At 44.4% G+C, this 11,892-nt stretch overlaps 1 protein-coding gene across 1 annotated transcript in view; it reads right to left on the bottom strand.

Moving 5' to 3' along the window:
* Positions 1-11,072, bottom strand: part of FGFRL1 (fibroblast growth factor receptor like 1) — a 164,359-nt gene extending 153,287 nt beyond the window's left edge. Inside the window, exon 1 of the mRNA XM_031063046.1 lies at positions 10,963-11,072. Within this exon, the coding sequence (XP_030918906.1) occupies positions 10,963-11,023 (61 nt within the window). The 5' untranslated portion in view covers positions 11,024-11,072. The remainder of the gene's footprint in view (positions 1-10,962) is intronic.
* Between the last annotated feature and the right edge of the window lie 820 nt (positions 11,073-11,892).

Genomic DNA, 11,892 nt, shown 5'->3' with positions numbered 1-11,892 from the left:
TTCCCTACAAAATCCCTCCAAATTTCAAGGGATCATTGAGATAAACAGAAAATTGTCACAATGCAGAGTGTGAGAGATGCAATCTCCCGGTGCAGAAGGTCCAGCCACATGCTACCCCTGAGCTGAACCAAGAGCCAAACATGACTTTTCAGGCTTCACATTCACTGCCCCCAGGCTATGTTACATTTTGCCCTGTGGACCTTGATGCATTTGAGATTCCTAAAGAGTAATTTTATAAATGTCACCATAAATATCTAGTCCTTCAAAGTACTGAGCCTCCCTGCCATAAGTAGGAACAGAAGAAAGGACTTGCTGCCTGTAAGGACACTGAGATATTCCACAAGCTCAGCCCATGCTCCTCTAAGAATTTAAACCATCACATCTTTTTCCAGGTTGGCTTCCTGCCCAAGTTTCCTCCCCAAAACATCCAAAGCAAGGTCAGAGGAGCTCTCCCCCTGGCACAAGGGAGTTACCAGGCTGGGAGCAAAGGAGGACAAGGACAAGCCAGTGAAGGGGTCAAGTTCAGTCATCTTCAGCTGCCATGAAGTCACACCTGAGAAGGATTTACTGCCAGGATCTGAGTGGCTGCAGCCAGGAAAAGGAAGGGGAGTCCTATTTGTGCATTTAATGACCCAACTTAGCAGGACAGAAACCAAGTGCTTGACCTTTCTCAACATCATGTGAAGCAAATGCTCAATCTGACATGGCTCCAGCATTATCTACCAGGCACAGGTGCATGACTGCAATTAGAAATGACCAGCATTTCACACATAACAGCACCTTTCAACCCACCTCGGCCCATCCAAAACCATTCTGAGACTCAATTACCATTTTCTTTCCACCCAGCCTTCCCAGCTCCCTTGCCAGCTCGAGCAGCACCAAATAATTCCCCATGAAGTCTCACAGCTGTTATTTGAAAATTAAACTGGAAGTCACAACACCTCGCTGCAGGCTGGTAGATCTTACACTTGGCATTTGGCTTATCCCAACACCATTCCTCACCGCCACCCCTAAACCAACTTCCGTGGAGAACAATGCTGCTGGTTTGTGTCCACAAGAGATTTATTCCCCCCCTTCCAGCAGCTCACAATGCCCACACCTTCAAGGGGCAGTAGCTGCTTGAAGCAAAGGGTTCCTTCTGGTTTCTGGAAAGAAAAGGCTGCCCTCTATAATCAGGGTATTGTTCTCCCTAAATGGAGCCAGACTCTGTAAACAAGCTCCTCTGCACAGCCTGGGAGGGTGAATGCCAGCGTGTGTATACATACATGCAGGGAATGTGTCCTGTTCTGAACAACAGCAATGAATTAAATGAATTATGTTAATTCATTTCCTCTGCCTAAACAGTGCTAATAAGCTTCAGGAAAGGAGGAGGAAAAAGTAAACAAGAGTCCATTACAAAAAGGTGAGGGGGAGAGGTAACCAAATAACTCCACCAAATGTCTCCTCTGGGGAAGGACATTCACAGCTCAGACGGCTCCTCATAGCCCTCCCTCGGTCCTGCTGGAGGTAGAAATGTAACAGCAACAATTTCTTTTCTTTCCAAAGGTTTCAGCCTGTTTTCACGAGTTCAATCTTGTGAAATGGGAAATGAGCCCCCACCAGTGCCCTGATCCACAGTGCCTGCATCCCTCGGGGCTTTGCACTGCATGTGATGTGAGTGCTCCAGTGACCAAGCCAACATGAATAGTCAGAGCCTATTTGTGATTTTCTAACAGGAAAATAATTTCACTAAGCAAACTGCCATGCTTTGACTCAAAACCCTGATTAGCACAGTTTGAAAACAGGGCAGCATACTGTTCTGGGAATTAACTTGCTTGACCCCTAGTCTATAATGGCACTCAAATAATCTGTGAGTCAGACCAAGTTGAAAAACTCTTGGAAGACCACACTGAAAGAATTTACTGGATTTACTGGATTTTCTTGGATAAAAGAAAAATAAGCTTGGAACTCCACTTAGTCTGTGGCCTTCAGAAAGACAAGCTTTTTCTCCTGACAGTATCTAGAAGAGGAAGACTGCCTAAGCTGAGCAGCACTTTGTGGGTCTCTTTTTAATGTACTGGAAACTCTCAATAAATAGTCATATTTATTATAAATATGCAGGTCTATTGCTATGATTACTTTTGAGTAGCACCCTTGCAGTAGCTTTCTTCTTTGGTATTGATGGGAAAGTAAGGGACAGATTCCTAACCCTGTGAATCCACAATCCTCCTCCAAACAGGAATACTCAAGGGGAGGAGAGCCCTGAATTTAACTTCAATTTAAATATCCAAAGGCTACTTTACCAATTGCATACAAGGACTACTAGTCTGATGTTTCCAATGAACTTCCAAGGACAAAAATAAACCTGTGTAAATAACCATCACAAAATACTGCTTGAAATCCTCCAAATCCTTTGGCCTACTCCTGTTTGAGCAGGCAGGAAATCAAGAAAAGCATTCTGCTTTAGGAGTACAAGCAGGACTTTGCTCTGGTCTAGATAAAACACTGACCCATCCCCACCTTATGGTTTCTGCAGCTCCTGAGCAAAATGCTCCCACCAGCCTCCACTACTTCTTTGTATCTCAGAAACAAAAGCTGTGTGCTCAGAGCAAACACCTTCAGAGAACAAACCCAGCAATCAGCAATCAACTGTCCAAAGCCACTTCCCTGCATATGCAAATATCTCCCTAACAGGTTCATGATTCCTTGTCAATCAAACAAGGCAAAGTAAACACCTGCTTACTGTCCTGGCCATGACTAAGTTGAAAGTTTCACTCTCATTAGCCCTTAATGAAATTAGCCCTGGCAATACTGCATTTCTGATTGGCTGGGAATAGCAGGGAGGAGGAAAGATACTCATCAGCTCTGATCTGTTATTCTAGTTTTATATTAACTATTGCAGATCATGATGAACCCTCCCATGGTGTGGTGCCACCCTGCACAGAACTGAAACTCAGCCTGCTCTTATGAGGCTCCAGTTTCTGCTCTCTGGTAGGATTATATATTTAAATCCTACTCACACCTACTCAGCCACAACCTAAAGGGACTCTCACCTTTGTAATCCAACCCTGAACATTAAAATATGAAATGACTTATCACAGCATGGAGCCTGATCTCCACATGCTGGAGGAGCTGTCAACTCCTGCACAGTTTTTCCATTTCAAACAGTCCAAAAATGCATTAAACACTTCCCAATATTATTTGTCTGGATAAAGTATTGCCACCAAAATGTTGTGTTAGTCTGCAGAAGAAGAGGGAAGATTTAGATGAGCAAGGTGGCTCACAGCACCCTCTCTCTGAAGGGTATCCACACCCTGCAGGAGCTAGAGCCACCAGTTTAATACTGACTGGTCAATGACAAACAAGCATCCTCCCTTCTTCCACAGAGTCTGGAGTATCCCTGGGGAGATATTCCACAGTGTTCAGAGGTTCATCCTGTTACTCATTAACCCTTCCATCCTTGACACGCAGTTCATACACCTGTAGCTCATCTGGCCCTTGCCATTGCTTAACCAGCAGTTACAGATGTGTTACAGATCTGTGCTAACAGATCTGAGAACAATCACAGAGAAAAATAGCTTCCTCTGTTACTCCAACTCACACAATTCTGCTAGAGAGGAAGGAGGAGGGAAAGAAACCTGTTCACAGTGCTCCAGCATCTGCAGCTGCCTAACTCCAGTGCTTTGGCTTGTGCAGCTTTGAGAGACTTGAACAGCTTTCCCTTTTCCCTTCTTTGTGGTTGATTTGGCCTTGCCCCATCCACTTCTGTCTAGAACAAAGGAGATTAAAATCCATACAAAGCAATAGTAAAACACAGCACAATGAAAGCACCCCTCTTACATTACAAGGCTTTTACTCAGAGTCACACATTGGCCAAAAGCCAATCAAGTCTCACACCTGTATGTGGGGGCACCTGGGAGGACACAAGAGACAAGAGAGCCACAGCACAGACTTGGAAAAGCTGCATCCCAACATCCCAGTCACACACTGCCTGCTCAAGATCCTCTCCCAGGCACCAGCAGGCCTCAAGAGCAGGGGTACACTAATTAATCTGGACTAAATTTTATCTTGGAGGTTGGCTAACACATTTCCCACTACATTCCTCTCCAGCTTTTCCCCTCTCCCATATCTTGGGCAGAACTAACAAGCCCAAAGTTACCACAGAGAAGTTGTGCCAGTCCACATTAACACCTGACTCTTAAGGTTATCAGGTCAGAGGATATGTGGAACAAACCTAGCAAGGAGAATGGGAATTTCTAAAAATGCCTATTGCACAAATTAAGTCCACATTTCCCTATTTGTCTGCTGTTCCTGTGTTTTTATCTGACAGGCACAAATACTGACAGCTCCTAAAATACCCACCCAAGTCAATGCCACCCAAGTGGCATCTAGGGTATAACACCTCCAGCATTACTCACTTGACTGGATACCCAAGATTGTGTGAATCTCTCATGAAAGAAATTTACCACCTATGGGAAGAAATTATTCTGTGTCCCATCAAGCTGGAAACCACTTGTAGAGAAGCTGAGCATAAAGGTGCAGCCATCCTGAGAAACATTAACCTGCTCCAAGGAGCCTCTGTTCCCAATTTACATTTTACTTCTTTCCTTAGTGAAGCTCAAAGTGAGTTTGAACACTTAATGGAAGAAGTAGCCTGGAGTTATTGGCTGAATTTCTTTGTGAAAATTGGAGTGGTTGGGATGAAATAACACTGTCAGGCTCCTTACAGAGACACTGTGTCTCTGCTGTGATACCAAAGGGACACTGAGTAATCAGAGCAATCAACCAAACTCCACACAGCCCAGGTTTATTTGACTGGGAAGGAGAGGGAAAAAAAAAATCAGAGATAGGAATGGATTTAGCAACAAACAGCATACACTCACTTATTAAATAACAGGCAATTTTTGAGCCCATCCAGACCCAGAACACTGCCCACAGGATGGCTCTCTGTCTTTAGGGATAAACCCCTCTGCAGCAACCCAAAGTTTAAGCAGTGAATTTCCAGTTTTCAGCCCTGGCAGCGCACGCTCCACCCATCAGTCAGAGCTGGCAGTCAGTAGCAGCAAAATGTGCTTTTCTAGAATAAAAAATGTGAGTCCAAGCCATGCAGTCAAGCAGGCTAGTGGCACACTTAGCCCACATCCCCCCTGGTGTCACACATGAGGTGGGTATCACAGATAATCTAAGTCATCCTTCAGGGATGGATCCAAAGCCTATGGGAGTGAGTAGGAGTCACAGCACCAACACTCTCAGGTTCTGAATCAGGTCCTAACCTGTCACAACTGGCATGGGCTGCATCTGCCTATCTCATACGACATCAGGACAGCACAATCAGATTAATCAAGCTTGCTTTTGGAAATATTTTTCTTTTACCATAGTACCACAATTGCTATGACAGAGCAGCAGACTGAACAGACTTGCATCAGACAGAGGTGTTTGGAACTTCTGCATTCACACTGGCTCCACTCTCAGAAAGTCCTTTATGTGACCAAAAATGTTTCATCTTGCTGCAAAAGATTAGAACAGGTAAACACAGCTAAATAGGTATGGGGGCGTTCTTACCAGAGAAAGCTCCAAGTAAAGGCTGATTACAGAGAAAAAGACAAGGAATAGAAATCCAAATTAAATGTTACAAACAATATCAAATGCATTTTAGTGTGAGCAGCCCACCAGAAAATACAGGAAGACGTCAGATGAAAGACAAATTACTTGAAGCAAGACAAAATGAGGAGAGTAATGAAAGAAATATAAGAAAAGAGCATTTCCACCAACTCCTGTAATGCTGGGATACATCTGCACAGATCCTTTTGGCAGCTTGGTTTTACAAGTCACTGCAGACACAAGTAGGAGCTTCACATCTTAGGAAAATCAGCTGCACCAGTTCAAATCTCACTGGATAAATAAAGCTATGACTAAAGGTTGTTGAGTTCCTTTTAATTCAACCTAGGAAAAAGAGGATCTCTGCATTGTTATTTTCCTCCTTCAGTGGAAATTTTTATCTCTTCCAGTAATTAATCCAAAAATGCACAGGCAGAGTGTACTGCACTCACACTCTCCCATGACGAATGTTGTGCACCCAGATGTATCAGTGTCACTTATGGTGAGACAGACACTCAAAAAGGAATTATCAGAGAGGATATTGGAAAAGATCAGGTCTATCAGCCAATTCATGTCAAATGAAAAGCTTCAGCTTTAGTTAATAAATTGGTACCAATGGCACCAAATCTTGAAAAGGGAGTCCCTACTTGCTAGCAAGTGTCACTTCTTTCTCAATTTCAAATTATGTTTTTTCCTGAAAAATACACTTTCCTGTAATATCTCAAGCCCCACCTCATGGCATATGAAAGTTGCTTCTGTGGCTAAGACTCAGGCTTTGGAGTCCAGCCTTTGCTGCGTGCAAGCTCATCCCAGAAAAGAGACATTTGGATTTGCTGCTTGCGTCTTTTAATGAAGGTCAAAGAAACATATGGACTTGAAAAACAGAGTTATAAAAACTTTAGGGAAAATCTAGATGTATTCGAGCAATTTGCTGAGTTTTGTAATATTCCTAATTAAAAACAAATAAAATCAACCCTAATTTTCCAGTATGACGCACACTGAATTTTATGTTTAAACTCGGCCACAATTTAAAGCGGCCGACGGCCTCAGACGAAGGGAGGAACCAGCATTTAAAAAAATAACCAGGATTTTCTTAGGTCGTCATGTTGACTCTAGGTACAAGTCATACTGACAGATTATTCATGAGCAAGTTCCCCAAGAGCAATATACAAAAAATGCTCCAAACTTCTCCAGAAGATGTGCTGTGACTTCCATAAAATCTGAATCAGGCTGTTAGATCTGAACATGCTTCTCTTTCACAAGCGAGAAATTACCTAATCATTCTATCTGGTAACAACCACTCAACAAGAATAAAGGTGTAAAACAGAAGCCAGTAACCATCTCTGTCACATTAGCATTATTTATATTTTCTGTGCTTATTGAAGGACTCTTATAAACCCTAAAGTTCACTCTTATAAACCCCAAAGTTACAGAATGGAAATTCTGTTCATTAGAACAAGGAACTCAACTTCCAAGAAATAAAAAAACACTTCTAGCAACCTATTCCCTTTTCTTCAACATTAAGAGAAACCAAAATGGCACATAACATTATTTCTGCATGAAACCATTGAATGTTGACATGGCCCAATCAGCAAATTCCCTGTAAAGCAGACACCAAGCAGGTTTGCAAGCCAAGGTCGCACAGAGAAGTGCCAGAACAGAAAGCAATTAAGGTCCCGTTCTTCCCCTCCCTACGCAATGCACCGAAAATGAAATCAACATCCAAACTAATTAGTTTCCAGCAGAATATCAGTTTACTTGCTCACAGGAGAGTGGTTACTGCTCTTACCAAAAACTTCTAAACATACCATGCAAAATCTTGCTTAAGCCACGGGTCCAAGCCAGGCACATCCCAACGTTACCATATACGGTCACCAAGGCGAATATGATGGCAACTTGACAGATTTGGAACAAATATTGCGTTGTCGGTCACTGAGATAACACAGGCAGGAAAATATCAGATTGTATTACCTGTATCCAGCTGGAGGTGTGGCGTGGCAGGAGCTACATTGCTGCAGGACATAGTCACTAAAGGTTAGTGACCCAGGATGGCATTAATCCCTGCAGAGGAGGGCCAGGGCAGGACACTGAAGACTTTTATGCCCTCTATGGGGCTGCTTGGAGAGAGAAGGAATGGAATAACACGAGGGATGAGCTGCTGGACCTGCACTGTTATCCCAGGTTCAGAGCAGGCATTATCTGTCGAGGCTGGGAACCAAGCTGAAGCTGCCAGGCTGAAGCCCCACACCTTGGCTGTCAGCTGGAAGGCACAGTCCCTCTTAGAAAACCACAGCACTCTCAGGTTTTGTTCTCCAAGAGTGGGTTTTGAGCACACAGGCGTGCTAGTCTTCAGCCACAAGGGAAAGAAGGGGCTTGGATATCTACCAAAATAGCTCCCGAGGAAGACTTTTTTGGTACAGGCTCCCTTTAGGAGATCCTTAGCCTGGAATAAGATTGGCCACTGAGAGTTATTCTAGACTAAGTTTTTTGGAAGGGTTATTCCAGTGCATTTGCAGGTGTACACAAGCCCTTAGTCAAAGTCTTTCAACCCAAAAGCATTAGTTCAAACACAGGCAGAGCTATCTCACCCCTAATCCCTTCAAACACAGACAGCTCTACCACCTGTACCTCTCAAATCAGACCAGCTCTCTGTTTTGCCTGGATACTTCAGAGGTACTGCCTCTTTCTTAAGAGTTTATCTTGGTTTGCTAAGATATTCCCTTTTTTACAGTGTCTTCTACATAAGTGATGAGATACATTGGTGGGATGGAGCCAGCAGGAACAGATCCGGCCGTGGAAAAATGGCCCTTTTTGCTGGGAGGTGGAAAAAAAAACCCTGCTAAACCCAATCAGTCATTCCTGCAGGGCCCTTTGCCTTAAAAGGTGTCACCTAAATAAAGATGTAAAAATAATACAACGTAACATTTAATGCAAGATTACAGCTGAACATTCAACTGTCAGGAAATATCAAAGCTGAAGCGCATGGGCAACTTAACTCTGCCCCCTTGTGCAGATGCACCACGGCACAGCCCTTGCCCAAGCACAGGCTCAGCATTCAGTCAGCTTCAAATTAATGCCCTAATTACAGCATAACCTACTTTTGCCTAAAATGAGTAGAAAAGAAGGACCATTACTTTCCCAGAGAGCCTCCTCAGCCACTTCCTCACTTGATCACCAGCCAGCAGGCACCTATTGAACTTCTGATGCCTCGGATCAGGAGGTGCTGGCACACTTCAGGCCACACATGTCTAACCTGCAATCAGGACACAGATATGAAATGCTGTTTGACCAAAACAAAGAGCCCTTCTTCCTCCAGAGAGGAGCCTCACGACCTCAGGCTGAGACTTGGCTGAAGGACTGCCTATAAAACCTGAGCGACTGCAGCAGGTAACGTTTACACATCTCCAGCGGCCAAAGCCCTCGTACGAGGCGTTCAGAAAAACTCTCCAGGCACATGAAAAGCCTGGCACATTTTTCCAAGAACCTGAAATTATCCCAATGTAAACACCTAACAATTGGAGATATCTGTCAGCACAAAAATTCAAAGTTCTGGGAAGTGTCTCATCTCTGCTCACAAGTTTGATCTTCCATCTACCTCCTTCATTATCAAAAATGTTCTCCTTCTTAAGGAGGTCTAAAGCAGGACTTAAATGTCAGAATTTTGTCTCTGTTGTCACAGCAATGACTCTTTTTTCTTCTCTGCTTCCCCTCTCTTAAACCAGCACATGAATGAATGACATTTTTCATGGGTTCAGCCCTGGCTTTTAACCTCTATTTCTTGGTAATTTTAAACAACCAGAACCGTCTCTCCATACACTTACAGGATGGGTCTTTCCAGCTCTAAAAAGTGTTCAAATAATCCAACTTCCAATACGATCCTATCAAAATTATATTTAAAAGACCTTTCCACAAGAAAAATAATCATGTCCTGAAATTACTGCTGTTAATTTTCTGTCACTTCTTCACATGACAACAGCCCACAGTGCTTCACTTTCCAAGGGCAGTAAGTGTAAGAGCAAGACAATTACAAACCAAATTTAAACAGGGTCAACCAGTAAAGGAGCCGATACTCAGCTCACATCAGAGACAAGAATCTTTTTGTCTTCTCCTGCCCACTTCAGATCTTTTCCGGAACTCCACCAACTTCTCAGGTCCATTGCAATAAAATACATCCATGAAGTCATCTTAATTCACACGCTGCTGCCCATCGCCCACAACTTAAACTGAGTCTCCATTGTAAGCCTTGCCTGGAATTCAGACTTGAAGGAATTACAGCCTACATACTGTTTTCTTTTTCATTCAGCTTCCAGCCAAATCATTTTATAGTGCTTTTGCCTCCATAAAATATTTGCTTGAGAGCCAATGCCAAAAAGAAAAAAAAAAAAGCAGTTCACTAAACCAAACTTGAGTTTTCAGAGTAATTCTCTCCCTCTCCTTTCCCACCCTCACCCCCAAGATTTATTTTTGGCAAGTTACAGCCCAAGTGAAGGGCAAGTTTAAACCTTTTAATTCACAAGTCCTTCACACTGGACAACTTCAAGGTCTTATAGCAATTCACAAAACTCTGAGACTGTTGGGAATTGCAGCTGGAGCAATCTGCATCCTAAAGTTGTACCCCTATTCTCCTGGAATTCTCCCCTACTTTGTGACCAGAGGCAGGTGAGCTGAAATCCTGGATTCCCATTCAGGCTTTCTAAGGACAGCAGCCACCAAGGTACAACACAGGCAAAGTGCAGGAAGCGCCACTGCTCCTTGCACTCTGATCCCAGAGCTTTGCTAAAAGCACCTTGCCATAAAGAAACTTTTTTTTTCCTACCCCCATCATTCCCAGGTCAACGTATTTCAATTTGCCTCTGGAAGGGTAACCTGTTTATTGAAATCTGATCAACTGCTGGAGCCTCAGCGCTAAAATACGCTCTCGCTGTTGGGAACTGTCATTTGTCTGTCACCGGGGAAGTTAATGGATGTGTTTGTTTAGTTTGTAAGTGGAAATACACAGGGCAGAGGCTGGAGGGATTACAGGAGGGGAGAGGTATTTCTGATCCACAGAGGAATGCAGTTGCTTTTCTTTAAAATTGTCTGTGTATTTTTACACAGGCACCAGGAAAGCCCCTGGAAGTTCACCTGTGCCTCAGAGACCTCAGCAAAGCCGCAGTGACCGCGCTCCATCCCAAACGCTGGCCCCGAACCACGCAGGTAAGGAGAGGCACACGTGGGCACGAGCCTGCACCTCTGTGCAGATAAAAATGTGCAGGGGACGAGTCCCTGCTGACAGCAACTCCCCTGGAGGGTCCCTCCAGGGGCACCACGGGTGTTATCAGAGCCCATGGAGCAGAGGGAAGGGACAGAGTCACAGGGTGATCACACCAAGCACGGTGCCCTTACCTCTCGCTGAGTCCGAAAATGCAATTATCCCTGCCAAAAGGAGCGCCAGCTGCAATTCCATTTTGAAAACCAGATCCCGCCGTATCGCACAGGCTACTGTCCTCTCAGACCTGGAGGCAGGAAAAAGGAGAGCAAAATAGTTACTGGGGGAAAAAAACCCTGAACAACCCTCAACTTTGCAGAGTTCTAAATCCTATTGAGAAGACTGGCAAGAAGAAACAGCAAATGAAAGAGCAACGTACTTGTAATTCATTCCTTGGTGTTCAGTGAGTAAAACTTTGCCCTCCTCTCTGCTTTAGACTGATATAAATCAAGAACCCATTGAGGCCAGTAAGCTCCTCTAAGTTTACGGTTAATGCATAATTCTTTAGTATCCTGTACAGAACCAGTCTGGAAGGCAAACAAAACGCTAGCAAGTGGCCATAAAACAAGATTTCAGGTTAACAATTTGCGGAGGAACTTGGTGGAAGGAGGAGGAGGAATGTTACCTCTCCCATCAGCAGCCCAGAAAACTTTGTGTTGCTGCTTCAGTGCCCCTCAGCCAGGCTCCGCTCTGGGTACGCGCCTTCTTCCACTCCGAGACCTATCTGTACAGCACTGATTCCTCCTTTCCTCCTCTTCCCCCGCACCCACCTCCGGCACACTCTCCCCCACCAACAGCCCCACTTGTTTCCGTGGGCTCCAGAGGTGCGTCCCAAAGCGCAACCGCACTTAATTACCCAGATTCTTGAAGATGCCTTCGCTGCGATACGCGCGCCCGGGGAAGATCAGGTTTACATTAATTACACCCCATTCTCCTCCTAAAACTCTCACTCTCTAAACACTGTCTGGATTCCTCACCCTTGTAAACTCCCCGCTTTAAACACCCCGTGCCCCCAGGACACACAACAAGCCGCGTACAGCATCCAGCACGGCGAACACGGCCGCTCC

This window comes from Geospiza fortis, unplaced genomic scaffold (assembly GCF_000277835.1).
Source record: "Geospiza fortis unplaced genomic scaffold, GeoFor_1.0 scaffold125, whole genome shotgun sequence".
Classification (NCBI taxonomy): Eukaryota; Metazoa; Chordata; class Aves; order Passeriformes; family Thraupidae; genus Geospiza; species Geospiza fortis.
This window is presented reverse-complemented; position numbering and strand designations above follow the sequence as displayed.